The sequence below is a fragment of the Elgaria multicarinata genome, chromosome 6 (assembly GCF_023053635.1).
Source record: "Elgaria multicarinata webbii isolate HBS135686 ecotype San Diego chromosome 6, rElgMul1.1.pri, whole genome shotgun sequence".
NCBI lineage: Eukaryota > Metazoa > Chordata > Lepidosauria > Squamata > Anguidae > Elgaria > Elgaria multicarinata.
Window position 1 is genome coordinate 5,138,285 of NC_086176.1, and position 25,767 is coordinate 5,164,051.

General features: G+C 41.9%; 1 protein-coding gene across 2 annotated transcripts in view; it reads right to left on the reverse strand.

Annotated features, from left to right (window-relative positions):
• SIDT1 (SID1 transmembrane family member 1) overlaps positions 1-25,767 on the reverse strand; it is a 117,802-nt gene that overhangs the window by 41,798 nt on the left and 50,237 nt on the right. The window contains exons 11-15 of one of the 2 annotated variants that reach the window (XM_063128910.1): positions 24,817-24,934; positions 21,097-21,233; positions 12,138-12,246; positions 11,174-11,188; positions 9,750-9,826 (exon numbers count right to left, since the gene is read on the reverse strand). In XM_063128910.1, the coding sequence (XP_062984980.1) occupies positions 9,750-9,826; positions 11,174-11,188; positions 12,138-12,246; positions 21,097-21,233; positions 24,817-24,934 (456 nt within the window). The remainder of the gene's footprint in view (positions 1-9,749; positions 9,827-11,173; positions 11,189-12,137; positions 12,247-21,096; positions 21,234-24,816; positions 24,935-25,767) is intronic. The other variant, XM_063128911.1, reaches the window with a different exon arrangement.

Consider the following 25,767-nt stretch of genomic DNA (forward strand, 5'->3'; position numbering starts at 1 on the left):
AAAAATAACGAGGTTTTACTCCGGAAAATAATAAGAAAGCCAATGATAAGATCGTCAAAATTGTGCTGGAGGGAGTTAATAAATCAATGTTGGAGCTTAAGAAGGAATTGGAACAAACAAAGTCAGAAGTTCAACAATTAACGAAGCAGGTGGATACGAACCAACAGCAGTTAAACCAACTGAATATAAGCTTTGATCAACATGAACTGAGACTGATTTGCCTGGAAGATCAATCCAGAAGGCCAAATCTGTGCTTAAGAAATTTCCCTGAAGTGCAGGGTGAGAATCTGAGAATCAACATTTTGGGATGGTTTAAGGAGCTGGCTGCAGACTTTGATCTGGCACCTAAAGACGTTGAGAGAATACACCGGGTGGCTGGAGCAAGAGCTAGAGCGATGCTTTGTGGTATCCTGGTTAGATTTGCCAACTATTATAAAAAGGAGCAGCTTATGAAGAGAATCAGGCAAATAACAACACTGAAGTACCAAGAAACACCAGTTCAAATCTACAATGATTTGTGTCCACAAACCATTGAATGGAGGAGAAGCGTCAGACCAATAATAGCAAAGCTTAAGATGGAGGGGATTGCTTATTCATGGGGATATCCGGTGTTCCTGTGATTTATGCGTGAAGGAAGACAACATAGAATAACATCGCTGGAACAGGGAATTGTTAAGCTGAAAGAATTAGGCATAGAAGATGAGATGCCACCCCAGCTGGAAGGAGAAGAGGAAGAACGTCCTGGTCCAAGTAGGGAGTAAAAAAGATTTAATAAAAATTGGAGGGAGGGAAAGGGAAGGAGATAAGAAGAATGGTTACTGAGCTGGAGGGCTTACTGCATCGGGACTGTGGGTTCTATCTCCCCCCCCACCCGAAGGTTGAATAGCCATGACCGGGGTGGCTCACCTACGGAGAAGCAAAGGGGGGAGCAGAAGAGGGGAGAGGGGAATTGGGGGGGAGAAGGGGAGAGGATAAAAAATTTGATTGTTAGTTCGTTTAAGTTAAAGTTAGTAGTGTTGTTAATGTGGCTGTGCACAAGGGATCTACAAAGAGTAAAACAATTATATTATGGATAAGAAAGTACGTATCTCAACACTCAATGTGAAAGGGCTGGGGGCAGTTGTAAAGAGGAAGAGAATAGAGCAGTTGTTAAACAAAGATGGGGCTGATTTTATTTTTCGACAAGAAACTCATCAGGTTAAAGAAGGATTAAATGAGCTACGGCTAAAGTCATCAGTGTTGTATGAGAAGTCATTGGGGACTTCAAAAAATGGTGTATCTATAATTATCTTGAAGAAATGTGGATTTAGTGTATTAAAGAGTAAAAGGGATGGGAAAGGGAGATACAGGGGCAAATTATACTTTAATCAATATTTATGCCCCTAATGAGAAGCAAAGAGATTTTTATAGGGAAGTATTCAGAGAAATGGAGGAAATAAAAAAGGGCATGTAATATTGGCTGGAGATTTTAATATGGTGATGGATAATATTTTAGATAAGTCAAACCCCACTGCCCGAGAAAGAAGGAATAATATCACAAGTTTAAATAAAATGATAAAGGAAAAGGATTTCACAGATGTTTGGCGAATGACAAGGGGCGGGGAAAAGTTTGGTACACTTTTTATTCACCAGTTTACAGAATCTTTTCAAGGATAGATTATATCTTTGTTTCAAAGGAGTTAGCAATAAAAGTTTGTAACACACAATTAGGGGTAATTAAAGTAACTGACCACGCATTGGTAAACATGGATTTTAAGGTAAAGAGAAACTACAGGGAAGCTAATAGACGGAAGTTAAATACTAGAATATGAAAATATGAAAAGGTAGTGGATGGGGAAAGAGTTACAAGAGATATGAGAAATTAATGATAATGGGGAATGTCCCCCATCAGTACTGTGGGACACAATGAAGGCGGTAGCTAGGGGGATTTGCATTAGAGAAACTTGTAAATTAAGGAGATAACAAGAGGAGATACAGAAAAAATTGGAGGACGAAGTCAAAAAGCTGGAAAGGGAGTATTTGCAAAGTAGAAATAAACAAATGTTAACAAAATTACAAGCAAAAAAGAAGGAATTAGAAAATAGAAATCTAGAAGAAGTACAGAAGAATCTGGTTTATTTAAAAAGGGAGTATTTTGAGAATAGTAATATTCTAAGGTGTTGGCCAGGGCCACACAAATGAAAAAGACAAAGAACTCAATAGAGATAGTTAAAGATAAAATGGGGAAGCCATGTAATACGATGAAAGAAAAAATAGAGATTTTCCAAGAATTTTATCAGGAAGTTTATAAGTAAAGAGTCACACTGAAGGCAAGAATGGGAAGCTATATAGAAAAGCATATATAAAGATTTAATGGAAGGATATATCACTCAAAGAGAAATAGAAGAAGTCATAGATAAATTAAAAGGGGCAAAATCCCCCGGTACAGATGGATTGGGATCGGAGTATTATAAAACATTTTAAAAAATATTAGTGTTGAAATTAATGAAATTATATAATGGGATAATAGAAGGAGATAAGATACCACCACCGTGGAACAGTCAATAATTATATTAATTCCAAAGCCGGATAAGGACTTGACATTTCCAGATTCATACAGACCTATTTCATTAATAAATCAAGATGCCAAAATTTTATCAGCTATAATGGCAAAGTGAATGAATACATTTATAGGTAATTATATAGGGAAGGATCAGTGTGGCTTTGTAGCGGGAAGACAAATGCATAATTTGGTGGGAAGGGTTGTAAATATAATACAGGAGATAAAAAAGGGAAAGTTGAGAGCAGGAATAATAGCTTTAGATATATTCAAAGCCTTTGATTGTGTGAGTTGGCCAGCATTAAAGATGATAATAGAAAAGATGGGATTTGGGGAAAGATTTAAAGGTCCAATAGAACAATTATATTCACGAAACTTAGCTTCAGTAGTTGTAAATAATGGAGTCACAGAAAAAATACAACTTGCCCGAGGAACAAGACAAGGTTGCCCACTTTCACTGGTTTTATTTGTATTGGTTATAGAACTATTGGCGAATGTGATAAGAGAGGACAACGTTATTGAGGGAATAGGATGGAAAGAGGAAATAAAAAAAAATGTTTGCAGATGATACTGTATTAACAATTAATCCATTAAAAAAATTGATAGAATAAAACATCATCTGAGGGAGTTTGAGGAAGTGACGGGATTAAAAATAAATTGGACAAAGGCAGAGATGATGTTGTTTAATTATAGTAAAAAAGATCCCAGTCCTATTTGTTTTGGTTATGGAACTATTGGCAAACGTAGTAAGAGAAGATGTGGAGATAGAAGGGATAGGAAGGGATAAAAAAATAAAAATGAACATGTTTGCAGATGACACACTGTTAACTGTCAAAAATTTAGGTGAAAGATTAGAAAGAATTAAACAGCATTTGAGAGAATTTGAGGAAATTACTGGTTTAAGAATAAACTGGTCAAAATCGGAATTAATGCTATTTAATTATTCTAAAAAAGAAGAGAAGGAGTTGGAAAGGAAGGGAATGGAAATGAGATTTAAAGAACAGATTAAATATTTGGGAATTAGTATTACAAAAAATTTGGAGAATTTAGAGAAGGAGAATTTTACTAGATTGAAGAAAGAGGTTTTGGAAAAACTGACAAAATATAGAAGATTGAATTTATCATGGTTTGGAAGAATAGCATTAATAAAAATGAAAATTTTAGCAAAGATAAATTTTGTTTTTAGGATGCTTCCAATAAAAATTTTGGAACCAGAGTTAAAAAGTTGGCAGAATATTATAAATAGTTATTGTAATGGGGATAAGAAAGCAAGAATAAATAAAAATAGATGGTTGTTGTTTATTCGTTCAGTCGCTTCCGACTCTTCGTGACTTCATGGACCAGCCCACGCCAGAGCTTTCTGTCGGCCGTTGCCACCCCTAGCTCCCCCAAGGTCAAGTCTGTCACCTCCAGAATATCATCCATCCATCTTGCCCTTGGTCGGCCCCTCTTCCTTTTACCTTCCACTTTCCCTAGCATCAGCCTCTTCTCCAGGGGATCCTGTCTTCTCATTATGTGGCCAAAGTACTTCAGTTTTGCCTTTGATACCATTCCTTGAAGTGAGCAGTCTGGCTTTATTTCCTGGAGTATGGACTGGTTTGATCTTCTTGCAGTCCAAGGCACTCTCAGAATTTTCCTCCAACACCACAGTTCGAAAGCATCTATCTTCCTTTGCTCAGCTTTCCTTATGGTCCAGCTCTCACAGCCATAGGTTACTACGGGGAATACCATTGCTTTAACTATGCGGACCTTTGTTGTCAGTGTGGTGTCTCTGCTCTTAACTATTTTATCAAGATTTGTCATTGCTCTCCTCCCAAGAAGTAAACGTCTTCTGATTTCCTGGCTGCAGTCAGCGTCTGCAGTAATCTTTGCGCCCAGAAATACAAAGTCTGTCACTGCCTCCACGTTTTCTCCCTCTATTTGCCAGTTATCAATCAAGCTGGTTGCCATAATCTTGTTTTTTTTGAGGTTTAACTGCAACCCAGCTTTTGTACTTTCTTCTTTCACCTTCATCATAAGGCTCCTCAGCTCCACCTCGCTTTCAGCCATCAAAGTGGTGTCATCTGCATATCTGAGATTGTTAATGTTTCTTCCTGCGATTTTAACTCCAGCCTTGGATTCGTCAAGCCCAGCACATCGCATGATGTGTTCTGCATACAAGTTGAATAGGTAAGGTGAGAGTATACAACTCTGCCGTACTCCACCCAAAATAGATGGTATCAGAGTCAAAAAAAAGGAGGCTTAGGGCTCCCAAATATTAAACTATATTATGTAGCCAATAGGATAAGACATATAGTAGAGGCGATTTTAGAAGTAGGAGATCTAGATTGGATGGAAGATTCAGTTAAAACTAATATAGACCTGAAATTGGAGAATATATTTTTTAAGGAAGAGGGGAGACATGGGGGTTTAAGTATAGGTAACCTCCTTTTAAAGAATCATTGGGAAATTTGGAGTAAATATAAAGGGGGGGTGCTCCCGAATAACTCCCCTCTATCACCGGTAATAATGTTAAAGAATTTCCCCGAGAATTTAAAGATTAGTTTGAATAAAATTTTAATAGAGAAAAATAAAATGAAATTAAGGGATTGGTTAATTGGGATGAAAACAAGAGAGGAATTACAAGAGATGTTAAAAGAAAAGAAATTAACATGGTTAAATTATAGACAATTGGAACATTGGACGAAAAACTGGTTAAGAGATAATGGGGACTGTAGAGAGTTAACGAAGTTTGAGGAATTAATTATTAAAAAAGAAATTGACAAGGGGGAAAATAAACCAATAAAAGGATTAATGAGTGAAATATATAGAATAATGCTCGGGGAAGGGGAGATGGGAAGTTCAGGAAAGATGGTGTGGGAGATAGATTTGAAGGAACAAATAGGGCAACAGAGTTGGGAAGGATTATGGAGACAAAGAGTGTTGAGAAATATGTCAGTGAGAATAAAAGAGAATTATTATAAAATTATTTGGAGGTGGTATTTAACTCCGGTTAGATTAAATAAGATGAGCAACCAGCACTCAGCAAATTGTTGGAGAGGTTGTGGGGGAAAGGGAACGTATTTACATATGTGGTGGGAATGTAAATTTGTGCAGAAATTATTAATATTATTATTAATATTTATTTATAAAGCGCCATCAATTTTCATGGCGCTGTACAGAATAATACAAAACAAGACAATCTGCCATATGGCTTACAATCTAAAATCACCGTAACAGACAGGGGAGGGAGGGGAAAAACCAATAGGGGAAGTTTTCTGCAGTTGTGGAGCAAGTTGTCAGTCACACACAAGATGAATATCATTTGCATAATTTGTGAGTCTTCAAGATGCCACAAGACACTTTGTGGCTTTTGAACACAAAAGAACAAGAGGTGCCTCCGCTTCTTCACATCTATTCACCTTTCTCTAGCAAGTGCAAGCCCCTTCTGTCAAGGAGGACTATGCACCCACCAGAGCCTGACCTCATGGATCATACAACCAGAAGGTGCATTCCAGAAAGATGCCTTCAGAGCTCAGGAGATCCAGACACACTCAAACAAGCCAAGCCACGCTATGCTATGTGCTCACATATTACCTTGCCCCCTAGTCCAGACACTGCTGCTCACAGCCCTTTTGGGCAGCAAAACCACTTCTGTCCCTCTATCTCAGATAAGGAACCTGGGCCAGCTTGGAAGAAGCAACAGGTGAGGAAGGCCTCCAGCACTGCATTGAATATGTCAGCAGTGTTTGGCTGCGGGGCACCTCTCTCTGCCCAGTCAGGCACCAGGTACAATGGTTTGGTTAAGCAATTTTGGATGCTGGATGTAATGGTTTTACATCCCCCTTTATATCTTAAAATGCATCCCTTCACTTCCACATTGCACACCTGCTACATTTCTGATGTAATAAATAATAATAATAATAATAATAATAATAATAATAATAATAATAATAATGGCAACCCTGTTTTTTCATTTCCACACACCTGCAGAGTTTCACATTTTAAACTCACTTAAGCTGAATCCTATGCATGTTTAGACAGAAAAAAGCCCCACAACTCCCAGTATTCTGCAGCCAGCTATGCTAGGGGATTCTGGGAGTTGTGGGACTTTTTCTTGTCTAAACATGCAGAATATTGTGCCTTTAACTCATCATGTCACACCAGCATGACTACAAGAACAAAATTGTGGAAGATGGAGTTTAATGAGATTGAAGAAATAGTTGGAATGAAGATTGAAGCGACACCAAGAGTGGCATTACTCTCACTATTTGAAAATCTAAAGTGTAAAAAAGAAACTAAGGAGTTGATAACAAATTTGCTGACTGCTGCAAGGTTAATTATATCTAGGAACTGGAAGATTCAAGGGGATTATCATATTGAAGAATGGTATAAAGAATTTTGGGATATTGCTATTAATGATAAATTGACATGTAATATTAAGGTAAGAAGAGGTATAGCAAAGATGAATGAATTTGATGTGATATGGAAACAGTTCCTAACTTTCGTGTTTTCTAAGGGAAGTGGAAATCCGCCACCAGAAGAAGTGTTAAGATTCTGGAAACAGGAGTGATCCTGAAGGGAAGGGGGTGCACTAGTTGGATTATGTTGATTGTTTATGGATAACAAGTAGTTAACATTTATATACTTAAGTAATTTGTTATGTATTTGATTGTATTCGTTGTTTAGTTTGTATGTTATGTTAAGTGGTATTATTTGAAATAAAATTTATTAAAAAAAAGGATGAGAACTAGGGAAGAAATAAAGGAGAGATTAAAAGAGGGAAACAATGTGGTTAAACTATATTCAATTAGAACAGTGGACGAAGAAATGGTTAAATGACAATGGGGAGTGGAGACAAATTACGAAGTTTGAGGAGCTGATTTTAAAAAAAGAAAATGAGAAAAGAGAAAACAAACTAATAAAAGGTTTAACGAGTGAAATATATAGAATATTAGTGGAATTGGGAGAGACGGAAAATGTGGGCAAGATGGTATGGGAAACTGACTTGAAGGAACAAATAGGGCAACAGAGTTGGAAAGGGATATGGAAATAACGAGTGTTGAGAAATATGTCTGTGAGGATAAAAGAAAATTATTACAAGCTTGTCTGGATGTGGTACCTAACCCCTGTAAAATTAAATAAAATAAATAAGATGAACTCAGCAACATGTTGGAGAAGTTGTCAAGAGAAAGGAACGTATTTACATATGTGGTGGGAATGTGAATTTGTACAAAAATTATGGAAAATGGTGTTTAAAGAGATAAAAGAAATTTTAGGAATGGAGATTGAAGAGACACCTATAGTGGCATTGCTATCAGTGTATGGAGAATTGAATTGTAATCAAGAGACAAAAGAATTGATAACGAATTTGTTAACAGCAGCAAGATTAATGATATCTAGGAACTGGAAGGTTCAAGGGGATTATCATATAGAAGATTGGTACAAAGAAATATGGGATATTGCTATTAATGATAAATTAACATGTAACATAAATGTTAGAAGAGGAATGATAAAAACGAATGATTTTGAAGGAATATGGAAACAGTTTTTAGAATTTGTATTATTAAAAGGGAGAGGGAAAACACCCCTAGAAGAAGTAATGAGATTTTGGAAATATGAATAAAATCCCGTGGTTGGAGGGAGCACATTTATGTTCATTATGATTATGTTAAAAAGAATTAAGTTAGAATATATGTTTAACAAATTGTTTACTTTGTATTATTATGTATTATGTGGTATTGTTTTACATTGTATTGATATATATATATATATATATATATATATATACAAAGAAATGCAATAAATAAATAAATACCCCCCCCCCAAAAAAAGGTAAGGGGGGGAGGGGGCTTACCTGGTGCCGGTGCCACCGCCGCATTCCGTGCGTTGGCGGTGGACAGCAGAGCGAGGTAAGGGGACTTATTCTGCCCCCATTTTGTCCCCCCTTCCCTATTTGCCTGCCTCCGCCTCTGGATCCGGACCTCTGGATCTCACTCCAGATCCGGTTCTGGAGCGGATCGGTGGAGGTTCGGATCGACCCGAACAAGTTCAAGCCTGATCCGGAAGGTCCAGATCAGGATCTGAAGCGGTTTGGGGAGGGGGTGCACAGCCCTACTTTATTGATTAGCAGGGGTAGAGGGGTGAAGAAAAAATGTGGTGGTGGTATCAAAACTATGTACCTGCCCGGACATTAAGATCATCTACAGGGGCCCTTCTCCGTGAGCCCCTGCCAAAGGAAGTGAGACAGGTGGCTACTAGGAGGAGGGCTTTCTCCGCTGTGGCACCCCGGTTGTGGAACGAGCTCCCCAGAGAGGTCTGCCTGGCACCTACACTGTATTCTTTTCATCGCCAGCTGAAGACCTTTTTATTTTCTCAGTATTTTAACATCTAAATTTAAACTTTGTTGTTTTAATTCTGCATTTTAATCCAAATCAATTTCTGCTGTGTGGTTTTACCCTGGTTGTGCTTTTTATATTGTATTTTGTATTTGGGTTTTTAGCTTGTTGGATGTTTTATTATGTTCCTAATGGTTTTAATTTTTGTGAACCGCCCGGAGAGCTTCAGCTATTGGGTGGTATAAAAATGTAATAAATAAATAAAAACTGGGTGGCTGGTGGCAGGGAGGTTAGCTGGGAAGTGCTCAGCTCCCCTCACTTGGGGGTTCCTTTTGATGTTAATACCACTTCTGCGACATGTGAATAAACAGATTTGGCTGCGACTGTCACAGTTACCTTGACCATAAAAAAGAATGGCTTTCCGAAGACCACCTAGAAGTTTCGTGGCTGAAGTGACATGATTTGAATCATAGGTTTTCTACACACATGTCCTAGAAAGGTTAGTCAGGAAAATCAGAAAGTACTTCTTTCTCCTGCCCATGCATTTTCCACCTGAATTTCTGACTACCAGATGGTTTTGCTTTGTGCCCCAAGACAATAAAGACTTCAACTCCACACTGATCTCACTGATAATCTCACAAGTTGCTGGTCTGCCAGTGCTACTCTCACTAGGAGAGTGCCTGATCTCTTCCACTTAGGTTACAGAGAGCCATTGGGGAGGGGTGTGTGGGTGTGAAAGTATTTTTGATATTGTAGAATGAATCTGTATTTAATTAAAACCCTAATAAAAATAAGGCCACTATTTTTTCCAGTCTTGTTTGCATGCTAAGGAGAAAAATAAAACAAGCAGTTCTCAAAGCTGGCTCTAGGTGGATTCTGAGGGACGTACTTACCACGTACATTGGCCGACTGCATTGCTGGATGCAATCTGTGTACAGTACCATAATTGCTCGTCGGAAAATCCCAAAGTCTGACAGAAAGAAGAGCACAGGAGATTAAAACATGGCACTCCACTGGCAGGCAGGCTGGCACCACTGTACCAATCGCGTAATGAAGGAGCCCCAGTGCTGTAAGGGTTGCAAAGGTACACAATAAAATACCGCAATAGTGGGTCTTGTTAGCTGACTGATGGTTGGCCAATATATCCTGATGTGGTGAGAGGGTGCATGTGTTCAACTGGTTCTGAACTAAACTGCATTCTCCTAGCAGAATCTGCAGCTCAAATAGAGGTATAAAGACTTGGGAATTAGGGGGTTCCCCCTCACAAATTTTCAAATATCCCCAGCGGGAAAATGTGGGTTCCTCCCCAAATTGGTTTGGTTGCCCACCACCATCACCACATTTTTTCTCCCCCTTCCACCCCTGGCTTCACATTTCTAGGTACAAAACACTTTCCAGCAGCTAAGGATAATGTGCTAAGTTTGACTCTTCCAGAACAGAAAGATAGCCTGGAAACTGTTAAATTTCCAGGCTATCTTTGGTCTAGTAGTCTAGTAGTCTAACCTGAATATTTATCTCTGGTAAATATTCAGGTTAGACTACTACAGTACTATGTATGTGGATTGAGAAACTACAATTGGTTCAAAAGACAGATGTTAGGACGTTGACTAAAGCTGAGAGGATGGAAGCATCTCACCAGTTTTAAAGCAGCTTCACTAGCTTCCAGTTAAACACAAGCTTGTTTTAAAGCCCCAGACAGCTTCAGGTTTCTGAAGATATGAATCTGCCTCCTCCTCCTCCTCATCTCTAATGCTTCCACCTTCAGAGATTTGGGTAGATAGTGGCCAAGGAAAGGGCCCTGCAACTGGGCTGCCTTCTCTAAGGAATGCCAGGGAGGCTTGCCTGGAGCTAATGTTAACCTTCAGGTGCCAGGGTTGGTGCCCTTCCATTGTTTTTAGATCTGCTTTTCCCCCTGCTCTGCTATCTTTATTGTTTTATAGACTGAATTTTGAAATTATTTTAATTAGTATTTTTAATCAGCCTGGAAGTTCTGAAATTGAAAGGGAGCATGGAAATGATTTAAAGACATATTTTACATTTAGAGTATCTGCCAGTGAGGTTGCCTGCTCTGCACTTTCATATATGTCCACCAGCACACTTGAGAAATCTCCATAAGACTGTCCTGGCACCCAGCCAGGTCCAGCCTCAGCAGCGTGCTTTATTAGGTTTGTTCTGAAGAAGGATGGCTTAGGCAGATCCATCACTAGTCCAAACTGTGGACTTTTCTATAAAGGACCAGAAGAACCTCTTTATTCTAGCTGCTAAGGCCCTGCTTGCTCAGAGCAAATGGGGAAGGTTTAATGCAAAGTGCTGTTACCTGGATCAGAGACATCTGAGGCCAAGTGAAGCAGAAAAAAAGGGGAAAAAAGATGCTTAAGAGAGGAGCAAAGTGACACAGAAATGTAGGATCACTGGGTGTGCTGCAGCTGGGAGGTTTTCCAAAATGCCTATCAAAGAATGTGCGTGCGCGCGCGCACACCCACCCACACCCAACCAGCCCTGCCTTTCTGAGCAAAGCGCCACCTGCCTTGGACACATAACACAGTACTGGTATGCAGGTAAATACCTTAGGCAAAGCCAAAGTCTGTACCAACTTCTGTGTGTAGCCAAGATGCAACTCACTAGTACAAATGCTCAGGAAATGAACCAAAATGTCAATATCATGTCTTCATTCTGATTTCATTTATTTATTTATTCTGCTTCTACACTGCTTGACATCCCAGGATCTTCAAGTGGTATACATAAAGACAAATACAATACAACATAAAAACAGCATAAACAATAAATACCTTAAAAACATTACAAAAAACAATAAAACAGAGCAGTGTCATGATCAATTACAAGTCAGAGAAGGCCTGAGTGAACAAATGTACTTTCAAGAGGCATTTGAAGCTCACCCCAGTTCTCGTCTCTCAAACTACTCTCCCATATTCCTAGAGTATGGGTGCGACTAACCAAGGTGGCCCACTTACGTGCTGTTACCTGATGACACACTGATCGTCATGGGATGGCCAAGAAGGCCTCCTCAGAAGAGCTCAGGGATCCATTTGATGTATATAGAGGAAAGCAGTCCGCTAGGTAGTTTGGCACCAAGTTTTTTGGGCTTTGGATGTCAACAACAAATTCCAGAAACAGGCAGTAGGAAGGGAACATGCACCACTTCCATGTGTTGAGGCTACAATCTTAAGGTCAAGGACTTAGTTTCCATTGATTTCCATTAGATTTACCTCGAGGTAAATGTGATTAGGGTGGCTGAAATGCTATCTGCTATCATCACTTACCTATCTTGAAACGGCCCATGTAGTAGATCTGGGTGCTGAGACCAAGTGAAGCCACAACGTGGATGACTGAAAAGAGGACCCAAAACCATACAGCATTTTTTCCAAAAACCTGTGAGGAAGTAGATAGGTAGGTATTGTGAATTCTGTCCAGCACTACTTATGGAAAAAAGGCATCCTTCTCCTCAATGATGCCCTGTGATAAACATTTTCCAAAGCTACGTATGTTGGCGAGAAGAGACATGTACCCTAATAACCCAGAGTACAGAAACAGCCGTCCCATGCCATAAAAAAGAAGATCTTGCTTCTTTTTCAGGAGCTGACTGTGACATGCTGCAAGCATTCAACCGTTGTCTTCCTTTTCTAACAACAACAAAATCATTAAGATGATGTCTTTTATTGAATAAATCCTTTGTGGAAGTCCATGGAGCTCTTCTAGCAGAATAAGCTGAAAAACATACCTAAAACCAACTAACATAAGTTATTGAAATAAACAGTATCACCTTCCCTCACTCTCTGGGAGAAACATAGATATATACCAATTCGGCCTTCTGTTTGTTCAGCTTTTGGGATTAAAATATGAAACTGATTTATATTGACTCAAACCACCACTCCATTTATCGCAATAATATCTACTCTTGATTTGTAGCAGCTCTTCGGGGTCTCAGGCAGAGACTCTTTCCCAATCCTGTATCCCAGGGGAGATGTTAGGGATTGACCCTGCAATGTATGCACTCTCACAAATCTACGGGACTTTGATAATGCTTCCTGCAGAAATTACAAGTATTATCACTCCAGAAGAAAAAGTTATAGTCCTGTTTTAGTACTACTGCAGCAAGAAATACAATTTTTCCAAAAGCAATAGGTTGGAAGAATATAAAGGCAGCATGTTAATAAACTATAGTTCTTAATCTTCTATATCAGAGAAAATAATATATAGATTATATTAATTTCATTCATTTTAAGCATGCAAACTGGTTGAATTCTCCAACTCCTTATATAATAGATGTGGGTCTTTATGCTGAACTAATGCAGTATCATTTTCTTTAGCCTGAAACTTTTCAAAGGAGACATTCCACCAGTGATCAGTCTAAGGGCTAAACTAGATGTTGTGTTGCATCTAGGTGATCCTAACTTTTTTCTACTTTAGTGTAAGTATGCGGGTCTCTGATTCAGATTGCAACCACCATGCCTGAATAAAGGGGAGTATACTTTCCTGACCCCCTTCTAAATTCATCCCCTTCCTCAGGTACAGGGGCTAAAGAGAGAAAGTATCTCCAATGGAGTCCCCTCTTTCCTTTAGCTCCTGTGAGGAAGGGTGGAGTGGCTGGGTAGGAAGGTATAACACACACATCCCACTTGCACGTGGTGGTCTCAGGGTATATTGGGCCCCAGCACATTTACACTAAAGTAAAAAAAAAAGTTACACACACCCCCGCCAGTCATTATGCAAATGCAGTGTCTAGTTCAGCTCTAAACTAGGGGGGGGGGCTTTGGTTTGTCCTTTCGGGATGCCACGGGGGCACCTCCCATTTTCTCTCCCTTCAGGTTGTCAACTTGTTGCTTGTTTACCGATCTCCTGGGTTGTGTGAGTAGAGATTCCCTGAGCAGGGATCTCTTGAGAATAGTCACAGTTACATCTTGTTGCTTTACCCACCCTAAGCGAGAGACAGAGGTTGGGGACTTCACATATTAGAGCTGCTTCATCTACCCAGGGTGAGAGACTGTGGTCGTTGAAGCAGGGGCTTCCCCTGGGGGAAAGCCAGGGGGAGAAGTGTGGCCACACTCCAGGTGGAGAACAGAATGAGCAGGTACTAAGGGAAGGAGACTGAATGGAAATAAGCACTTTATCGCTTAGTTGGTAGTAGGCCTGATGTCCGAATGTGACCAGCAGCTGGTAACCACAAGCAAGAACTGTGATTGTGCTGTCCTGTTAAGGGTGACTGTTGGATGACCGGAACGTATGGTTGAGAGTAGGTCTGAATGGTGAGTGAGTGTTGCGAGTGTGTAGGTGGTGTAGGTAAGGATGTTCTTGGGAAACCCTGATGCAGACACACATGGAGGGGGTGCCACTATTCCAGTGATTTGGGGCAGAAGGAGATATGGCAGGAGGATGGGGGTTGGGACATCCACGTAGAATGGGTTACAGGTATCTACACACTGTTCCCCTTCTACCCCTCCTCCTCTAGCTCTCATGTACCTGGTAGCTCATCCCGAGCCTTCCTTCCTTGTAGTGCTGCTATTTAATGCCAGGTCGGTCCATAATAAGATGGCTCTTATCCATGATTTAATCATGTATGAGAAGGCTGACCTGGCATACATTACTGAGACTTGGGTGGGTGAGCTGGGTGGGGTTGATCTGACTCAGCTCTGCCAACCTGGGTACTCAGTGCAGCACCAACATAGATTGGAGAACTGGGTGGGGGAGTCTCCATGATTCATAGATGAGGACAAAATCGCTTTTCTCCACAGCGAGCTTGACACTGTTGTTAGTGCAGCTCCAGTTGAGGTGTCTGATGCCACCATCTGCCTAATTTTATGGGATCAATTCCAGTTATTGCGGCCTGATGATGTGGACAAGGTGCTTGCAGCAATGCGACCAACCACTTGCCCTCTCGATCCCTGTCCCTCCCGGCTTATAAAAGCAAGCCAATGGCTTTCTGATAGAATACCTCCGGTGACAGAGAGACCCCCACCTCCCTAGGCAATTGGTTCCATCATTTGACTGCCCTGACTGTCAGGAAGTCTTTACTGATGTTCAACTGAAATCTGCCTTCCTGTAACTTAAGCACACCTTTCTACACAAGGCATTTATTGTGCACTCGTGATTCCTCACTCAAGGAAGTTCATGGATGCATTACAATATATCGTCATCCTCCAGGGCCTCTCATGTTCTTTGGAACAATTTCAGTGCGGGCGGGGTGGGAGGTTGTTTGGTTTCTAATGAGGAATGTCTAGTATATCTGTGATAGAAAACTGCTGGGGGGAAATGTGTGAAGGAGCTTATCTTAAGCCCACTAAGAAACCACAAACAGAAGCCTCAGTAAAGTGGTGACTTAAAAGCCTCATATAGAAAAGTCCCCAGTCTTCAATGATAGTAAACAGGTTCATCGAATCATAGAATAGTAGAGCTGGAAGGGGTCTAGAAGGCCATTGAGCCCAACCACCTGTTGAAGGCAGGAATCCACCTTAAAGCATACCATACCAGCTGCCTCTTGAAGGCCTCTAGCCCATAACCTCCCTAGGTAACTGGTTCCATTGTCGTACTGCTCTAACAGGAAGTTTTTCCTGATATCCAGCCGGAATCTGACTTCCTATAACTTGAGACCATTATTCCATGTCCTGCACTCTGAGATGATCAAGAAGAGATCCTGGCCCTCCTCTGTGTGACAACCTTTGAAGTATTTGAAGAGTGCTATCATGTCTCCCCTCCATCTTCTCTTCTCCAGGCTAAACATGCCCAGTTCTTTCAGTCTCTCTTCACAGGGCTTTGTTTCCAGACCCCTGATGATCCTGGTTGCCCTCCTCTGAACACGCTCCAGCTTGTCTGCATCCTTCTTGAATTGTGGAGCCCAGAACTGGATGCAATACTCTAGATAAGGCCTAACCAGTGCCAAATAGTGGGGAAACAATACCTCACACAATTTGGGAGCTATACTTCCATTAATGCAGCCCAAAATAGCTTTTGCAGCCACATCACACTGTTGGCTCATATTCAGCTTGTGATCTACCACAATTCCAAGATCCTTCTCGTTTGTAGTATTGCTGAGCCAAGTATCCCCCATCTTGTAACTGTGCATTTGGTTTCTTTTTCCTAGATGTAGAACTTGGCATTTGTCCCTATTAAATTTCATCCTGTTGTTTTCAGCCCAGCACTCCAGCCTATCAAGATCACTTTGAAGTTTGTTTCTGTCTTCCAGGGTATTAGCTATCCCACCCAATTTTGTGTCATCTGCAAATTTGATCAGCGTTCCCTGCACCTCCTTGTCCAAATCATTAATAAAAATGTTGAAGAGTGCTGGGCCCAGGACTGACAGGATATAGTCTGACAGGATTTGTTCTTGACAAATCCATGTTGGCTTCTGGTAATCACTGCATTGTTTTCAAGGTGCTTACAGACTGACTTCTTTCTAATCTGCTCAAAAAATTTCCCAGGGATGGATGTCAGACTGACTGGTCTGTAGTTCCCAGGTTCCTCTTTTTTTGCCCTTTTTGAAGATAGGGACAACATTAGCCCTGCTCCAGTTGTCCGGCACTTCACCCGTCTTCCATGATTTCACAAAGATAATCGACAGTGGTTCTGAGAGTTCTTCTGCTAGCTCCTTCATTACTCTTGGATGCAGTTCATCGGGCCCTGGAGATTTGAACTCATTCAAAGAAATTAGGTGTTCTTTGACCATTTGTTTATCAATCTCAAACTGCAATCCTGCCCCCTCAGCTTGTGCTTCACTTTTTCCAGGGGGGGGGGGGGGTCATAGACCCGCTTTTGGGAGAAGACTGAGCCAAAGTAGGAATTGAGCACTTCAGCCTTTTCTTTGTCATCTGTTATCAATTTGCCCTCCTCATTAAGCAGTTGAACCGCCATTTCTTTCCTCTGTCTTTTACTACTCACATATCTGCAGCCCTCTTCTGTGGGACAAGCCTTGCAGTACTTCAAGTGCTATCACATCTGCCCCTCAGGTTACCTGCGGAATCGCCTTCTCCCATACAATCTGCCCCACACACTCAGTCCTCTGGGAAGGGTTTACTCCGGTCAGCCACAACTAGGCTGGCAACTGTTACCCAGACGACCTTTTCTTCTGCCACCCCGACTGTGGAATGGCCTGCCGGAAGAGCTTCATCGGCTTAATTCTCTCTCTGAGTTTAAGACAGCTGTGAAGACTAGTCTCTTCCAGCAGGCCAACCCAGATGAATTTTAAGGCTAAGAATTTTAAGATGTTGTGACTGTTATTTTAATATTGTATTGGTTTTATATGGTTTTATGTATTATATTTTATTTGGTGTTGTTCCCCCCCTCAATCCAGAGGGAGAGGCGGGTAATAAATATTATTATTATTATTATTATTATTCCTCTGAGAGTGAGCCGCAATTTCCCCACAGGGCTACTCCCCCAAGGCAGAGGCAAGCATTCCCTGAACCACATAAAAATGGTGGATTTAGAAACTCTGCCCTGCAACATGTTGGGCCGAAAGAAAACAAAGAGAAAACGTGAAGTCCTTATGCTCAGCAGGCCGATCTAAATAAAACAAAGTGCCCTATGAATGTTCTAAGCTATGCCAACTCCGTTCCTTTGTGTTTGGGACCGAAGGAAAATAGTAATAATCTGGAGACCTATAGAAAAAGTGAGTGTATTTTGAGGCACAAAGGAAGGATCCATTCTAAGCACCACCTTATCATTGTGGAAGGGCACAAAGATCAGCTTCCAGGTAGAAGAGACCTGGCCTGGGCCGTAAACAGGCTCATGAAACAAGAGATCTGGTCTGTTAGGCACTCTCCAGTAGCCTTGTATTGACACACTGAGAAGCTCTGGAAACCATGGCCAGTGGGGCCAATAAGGAGCAATGAGAATTACTTCCCCCTGCATTTTCTCAATTCTCCAAATCACCTTTGGGAGCAGAGGAATGGGCGGGAATGAATAGAGGGTCCCATACGGGCCAGTGCTCCACAGGAAACTGGGCATGCATTTTTTTGACCAGCATGTTTTTTCTTGTGGCAAAAGATCCAGTATTGGACACCTGAACTTTGCTGTTACGCCCAAGAATACTCAATGACTGAATGCCCATTCAGGCTCCCAGTGGCACGAGTGCCTCCACAGTAACACTGGAGCCCCTCAACAGATGCTCCACCTTGAGCAACCGAGGCAAATCTCTGACAACATCAAGAGTTTCATGGCCAAATTGTGGAAGGGGACAGATCTCATGCTCCCTCAGTGATTCATGTACATCTTCAAAGACATATTGTCTGTACAAATCAGTATGCTTGCTCTGTGGACTTGGAAGCTGAATGCAGGGAGGGCCAGCTGGATTGCCCTCATCTCCAACTAGTTTATGCTCCTGGTCTTCTCTGATGCTGATCAAGTGCCTTGAGCATCCACCAAGTCTGCCCCTCAAACAAAGAGGCTTGTGATGACAATCCTGAGAGTTCCTTTAGGGAGACTCCCTGAAGCATCTCGCTGGTTCCTGTTGGGGGAAATAAGTAGTTTGTACAAATTCCTCCACAGCAGATAAATGCAAGCGTGAGTTTTGAATCTTCAATGCAGTTTATTTAGAGAAGTCTTTCAAACAAAACAACCAGGCTTGTAGCAGCAAATTATAACAAAGCAATTGTCTCACCATAAATCAAAGTAAGCATAACAGCTTTACGGTTCTCGTTGACAAAAGTTGGCCTTGCATCAATACAGCATACTCCTTTCTCTGGCAGCGGCAGCAGCTTACGCCATACCCTCAAACCTCCACTGGCTGACTGCTTATTGGTGTGAAAGAGTGAGCTTTTTACTCCCTTCACTCAAACACCAACAGGTGTGCTGAGCTTGCAAGTCTCAGCCAATAATCTAACCTTAATTACTGTTAAGGTTAACACGAAAACCTGACAGTTCCATCAACCTTGAACTTGTCCCTCAGCTTGGGAGGGATGTTCACTTTCAGCTTCACTAGCTGGGCTATCAAATACTGTATGGGAAGCAGAAGGTATTGGAGAGGCCTGGTGTGGAAGTGAGCCAAGGAACACCCTGGCAGAAACCATCACCGCCCACAAGTTGGCCAAGTTGCATGAGGTCAACCTGTCAAGACAAAACTACCACTGAGGTTAGATATTGAAACTTGTAATACCTTTCTTCTGTGAGTGCCATTTTGAACTCCACAGTGTCCAGAATCAACCCCAGGTGAAACAGACGTCGGGTGGGAAGGAGGGCACTCTTTTTACAGTTGATTATGAATCAGTGTTGCCTGGAAGTCCTGAATAAGAAGTCCCTGAGTAAGAAGCCCAACAAGGGAAGTGGTTCTATAGCTTTGATTGCTATCGATATTCTATTTCTTCCAAGAATTTCTTATGTTTCTACAGGTTCTTTGATCATTGCGAGGCAACACATTTCTCCCTGGAACTTCCAGCAAATTTTAGCGTGTAATAACTGGGGATGGTCTTCTGCAGCTACACATTCAAACTGGTCTGCTTCCAGATGTTCATGAAGAAAAGGAGCTGCTTCCCGATCTGGTAAACTTGGCCCCCTCGAAGAGGGAATTGGCAAGATGTGCTTATAAGTCCTGGTCAATGTCCCTGATATGTCTGTGGACCAGGGTATTTAGGGCCAAGGCCCTGGCATTCAACTGTATTGCATCTAGGGCAGAGTTCGCCAGTAGCACTGTTATGAGCTCAGTCTTCTTCAGCCCATTCTTAATGGCCTTGAGAGTAGACTCTACTGCTGCCAGCATGTGCCAAGAGATGATAGTTCTGGGGGGAAATGAATTAGTTGCTGATGCCCAAATAGTTGCAGCTCTGGCCTCAAATCCCTTGCAGAGGGCAGACTCCACTTACTTGTCACATGGATCCTTAGATCCCCTCTCCTGCTCTGAATGTATGAATGCTGTGGATGCAAGAGCCACCACTGGAACCTGTAGCAAATCCATGGCCTTGGTGGGAAGGACATATAGCAAAGCTTTTGACAAAGTGCCCCATGATATTCTGATTAACAAACTAGCAAAAAGTGGGCTAGATGGAACAATTATTAGGTGGATTCACAGTTGGCTACAGAATCGGACTCAAAGAGTACTTATCAATGGAACCTTCTCAAACTGGGGAGAGACAATGAGACAATTGGGTGGGATAGCTAATACCCTGGAAGACAGAAACAAACTTCAAAGTGATCTTGATAGGCTGGGCTGAAAACAACAGAATGAAATTTAATAGGGATAAATGCTGAGTTCTACATCTAGGAAATAGAAACCAAATGCACAGTTACAAGATGGGGGGATACTTGGCTCAGCAATACTACAAACGAGAAGGATCTTGGAATTATTGTAGATCACAAGCTGAATATGAGCCAACAGTGTGATGTGGCTGCAAAAAAAGCAAATGCTATTTTGGGTTGCATTAATAGAAGTATAGCTTCCCAATCATATGAGGTACTGGTTCCTCTCTATGGGAAGAGAAGGGTTGGGACATAGAGCTAAACCACAGGCCACCCATTGTTTGAGTAGCTCAATTAACCTGTTGAGAAACTAGGCTCTGGATCCATGCACTGATGTTGGAAAGGGGCCCCCCTCACCAGAAAGATCAGTTGGAGGGGGAGGACTATTCACCCTGCTGTAAAGGAGGGTTCCGGAGAGCTGGACCCAGGCAGTTCCCTGCTTCCAGAGGCCCCCGTGCATTTTCCTGCCAATGTGCCAAGGCAGGAAAGCATTATCTGGAAGACCCCTCCCTTGCCTGCCCTATGACGAAGGAAGTCCCCAGGATCGTGCAATGGGTCTTCTCACCTGCTTCTGGCTGTAAAGGGCTGAGTGGAGCTAGCAAATACATTTGGCTGCTCCTTTCAGTTGCTGACGGAGTCTCGACCATGGGGTCCACCCGTACCAGGAAGTGCTGGCCAAATGTGCAATGCACAGAAGGCAAACCTGTCTCCAAGGACAAATGCTGGCCAGCTCCCTAACATCATCCAGCCTGTGAGTGTGCGTGTGCGGTTGTGTCAGTCCATTCCTCAGATCTGATGTGGTTCCCCCACCCTAATAGATATATACATAATCCAAACTCGTGTTTGTAGCATAGGCAGTAAATGCTAGAGTAGGATTCAGACAGCTACTGTGTGGCCCTGGCAGCTGCAGAACATATGCCTAAATGCAAGAGAAGTCACAAGCAACTTGTTACAGATGCTATGCCCCATTTCCCCTTGACTCCATTCTCCGCACTTCCTCCCAATGGTTGCCCAATCAGTCCCTCTGTCAATAACGGAATGTGGAAGACACAGCCATACCACTCCAAGGACAGCGAGGCAAATGACCACTGCAAAGGATGCGTAGGCAGAGTAGGCACTAGCGTTGATGTCCGGGTGGCGAGTCTGGTACAGCTTTAGCATGCACAACCCTGCAATCATGTACATGAAGGACGTGTCTGTCGAAGAGGGAGAAAAGACAACAGTGGCATTACTAGCAATGATTCTTCTGGGGGAGGAGAAAGCCTCCCTTCATGCCAGAGGGCACTGCTACCACCCCAGAGTGACGTCTAAGCATCATAAAGAGGTTGCTATTGTTGCGGATTAAGAGCACCACAACGGGAACAGAGTATGACACGGAACTAATCCTAAAAATTAGGCTTTAATTAACTTTGTTTTTTAATAGAGTTCTGGGCTCTCAGGTTGTGGCAAAAACCTTGAAAAATGTGACTGAAGAATAGCCAGAACAACACACTGATACCACATCTCCCGGTCCACTCCATTGGCTGCTGCTGCTTTAGGGGGTATGGGGTAATGCTGAATGCAATGATAGTACAAAATTTGCCATGCCCAGACTGAGATAATCGATCTCAGCTGTCAGAATATGATCTAGAGCCTCAGACACATAATTAAAGAGGCAGCCAAAGAAGGAATAGCCATTATCATTAACAAGTTGCATTATATCTAAGAGACTCCAAAGCCATATTTACAGTTCCCTGTCCTCAGATCCCACTGAGCAATATCAGTAGAAAATTAAAAACACGGAGAATGAATTTCCTACAGATATGCAGGAACTAATTGGCACAGGCTCAGGGATCGGTCTAAATAAGCAATTATTGCACGCTCATGATTGGCCACTTACAGAAGTTTTCAGATACCAGGACATCTCCCACAAAACCCTCTAGAAATCCCAGAATAAAACGAACCACTTTTAAAGTGATAATAGCTGGGAAGCAGCAGGAACTTCTGCCACTAGATGGCACTGTTTCAATAGAACTCAATGGAACTGAACAGAAGGGAAGTATTCAATTCAACCCCCTTGTCGCTCTTCTCCTCCAGGTGTACCGCAGCTTATAACAATTGCACCAAAGAATCAAGAAGCAGAAAAGCACTGGGTAAACAACGCAATTTCCCTTAATGCAGAGACACTTGCACTTCCAGGACGCTCAACCAGTATTTATCCAAAGTACACAAACCAGGCAACACCATGCAACCCATTGTTTGGGGCATTGGCACAGCAGAAGGCTCTATATGGATTCCATTCCTCATGCCCTATGCCACCACCAGCACCCCAAATTACTTATTACTTATGCGACTTTTATTACTTTCCTAAGTTCCTGAGGAAATGACAATCCATTGAGAAGTCCCAGATAATGCTACATGGCAACCATGGAACAATATACTATATACTAATTTCCTGGACAAAGATGGACTAGAAAGCACCAGTAACAGGGGAGGTGGCCCATTAGGGCAAACAGGGCACGGGCCCACCAAGCTCGACGTGCCTCAGCCTCCTCCTGCCTCCTTCCTTCCTTCCTTCCTTCCTTCCTTCCACTGTCCAGGGGGTAGCAGGCTGCCAGTCTCCTCCTTAATCAGCCTCAATCTTGTCTTGCCTTTGTGGCACTTAGAAAGGAAGGTTTTGCCTTAAAGGCAAGGCTCTGCATGAGCCATGGTAATGTTGTTATTAAAAGATAAAGAAGTGTTAGATGATTCTGGCAACTAGTGTAAGATATGCCAGATATTGGAAGATCCCTCAAATAGCAAAATTGAGAGAATCGAGCTATGTGATATAGTAGTATTGAGTAAATTAACTTGAGAGCTAAGAGTGCAAAATGGGGTTCACAATATCAAATTTCTTGGATCTGAGTGCAATTTATTAATTATTGGAATGCAAGATAGAGCATGATAATTGGCAACCCTTTATCATAGTTTTCTGTTTCTTACTGAAATATAGTTTATATTATCATTGAGTTTATTTTGTGACTCTTCTTTTCTTTGTGCCTTAATGTATTGAAGTAGTTATGACTGCTTTTGATTTTTAAATCCCTCGTTTTCCATTTCACTGTCTTTTGCATGTTTCACTCTGTTTTTGCCTCGTCAAAGCAGAATGTGTTTGTATTTCTGTTTCTGGAGGGGCCTGAACTAAGGACATAACTAGTCATTCCAAGAGTTCCCATTGAAAGCAGCAGCACACCCTTTTCTTCCCTATTTCTTCACAATGTTTAGCAAGTAAAGTACATGGTGGCACGACATCACTGTGCTTCATGTTTCTCTGTTCCCACAAGCAGCTCACAATGAAGCGGAGTGGCTGTGAGGAAACAAAGCATCACCTTGTCACATCTCATGTTTTACTTACTAATGTTATAGGAAAGGGAAGGAGGGAGGCAGGCAGGGAGGGAGAGACAGGTCAGTGAGGTTGCTGCCTCTCGAAACATCTAGTTCCACACGTCATGCCTGATCAAAGGACGAAAACTTATCACAGGACAGACAAAGGTGAACAGCTCAGCATTTGGAATCATCAGATGCTTGTGTATCAGACCAGAGAGTACTGTGACCACAATGAACCATATATTTAATGAGTCATTCCTTGATTTCTAGATGGGAGGTTACATTTTTATTATACTAGGATCATACAAAAAAAAAAAAAAAAAGGTTCAGAAAAGGTTCAGCAGATATATTACCGAGTTAACACTCTCATCATCATCACCCATAATGGGGAAAGCAATAGCCCCTAGACAGCATCTGGAAGTGGGAGCACAAAGCTTCAGATTCCTGGATCTGAGGCTGGAGACAGCGCTCCAACCTCAGACCCAGAAGTCCAAACTCCTCCAAATGTGAGCAGGGAGAGGAGGGAGAGGAGGGGCACCAGTGATGAGTACAGGACTGAGGACGTGGGGAGCTACACCCAGCCTTCCCAAGCCTCCATCCCTGTCCCTCCCTGATACCTCAGCTAGAGGTGTAAAAATGCCCATCTGGCTAATTTGCAGAGCACTGCACCTCCTGCTCTGCTTTGGATACTCAAAAGCCTTTGAGTTCAGAAAGCGTATGAGTATCAAGGGTGGCTACAATAGGACTGTGCCCTTAAAGACCTCTGCCCCAAATTTGTAGCACAATGCTGAATTCATGTCCCTAAGTCACATTAGAGAAAACAAAGGGGGGAATTGACCTGACATGTAAAAATATGCATGCACAGCGCTGCATCTTTACTACAGGGGCTGGTGATAGCAAAAGGTGTGGAAGGGCTGAGAAGAATCAGTACTCCAAGAATCAGTAATGTATGGGAAACGTAATTCCCAGTCTTTCATGAGCGAAAGCCCATGTTAGCAAGTGCTAACTGTACTGTTGATTGGGACAATTAGGGTCCGCAAACTATGTGATCTTTATTCTGAATAGAAGAAATACATATTTTTTAAAAGAAACTGTAATGAAGTAATGCAGTTCCCTAATGGATGACACAAAAAACACAAGCTTATAAACACAACCAGATGGATGAGACAAAAACCAAACAAACCACATTTAAAAACCCAGTTACAGAACAAACAGGGAAAAAGCAGCACACTTGCTGAAGAAGTTCTCAACGAAGCATTATTTTTCCAAGCATTCAAATTTATATCATATTGCCTGAACATTAAAATTGAACTGGTTGTCTCAAGGTCTCTAAAGCGTAGAGCTATCATTGAAACCAGTTCTCGGTGATCTTGTTCAAAACGTCAATAGACAAAAGCAAGCCCCTCTATCCCCCCACGTTCCTTGGATGCTTACCAAACTGAAAATTAGAGTAGTTGGGGCAGACATGGTAGCAAGCACTGAGGACACCTTCCATCATCAAAGCAATGCCCATAGCATAGAAAAGACCAAAATGCTTGGGGATGCCATATTCCTGAAAGGGAAGAGAAAAGGAGGGAAGGACAAAGAACAGCAACACAGTTCATTATTAGTGCATGCACAAGCTTCCATCGGGTCTTTCATCATAGGAGGCCACCAAACTGTTACAAATATCCAGCTGTTTAATTAGAACAAACAGTGAACCTTTGGCTGAACATCGCAATTGTGGTTGCAACTCCAGTGTAAAAATATATAGCTTTTACAATGGGAGCATTAATCAGAAGATGCAACCTAAATTGTACTGCAGTTTAAAACATTCAGCCAGATTCTTCATTGCTCAGGCTCTGCAGGGTGAGATCATCCCGTTGCCAAACGTAAATAGTTGTATGAACAAGAGATGGTATAAAGCCTGAAACTTAACCATCAGTAGACTTTTTTGGCACCAATTTAGAGTTCAGGGTCCTTGGACTAGAGGTAGAGTCAACAGAATTCTTCTAAGCACTGTGTTTTTCCACAAATGAGAATATAAGACAGAATGTAATGAATCCCCACTGAATCTGTTCAAGGACTCTGAGGGTCTTTCGAAGGAATGGAGAAAATGACTTTGACTTGCGTAGTGTTCTGTGGTTCACATTAGTTCACTTGTATGATGCACACATACAATATTGTTGGAGTGTGAGAATAATTTCTTCCCTATCCACAAGGCATTCTGATACCTTGTTCAGCCAAATTCCTGCCCTTAACAGGGAATGATGAATTGTCGGGGCGAGCAGGCCAGCAGCGAAGCGAAAAGGGCTGGTGGAGAGCTCCGATAGCACCCCAAAATTTACGTTTACAACAATGTAGGAATGAAGCCAGACTATAAAGCGCATGGTCTTCAACGACTAT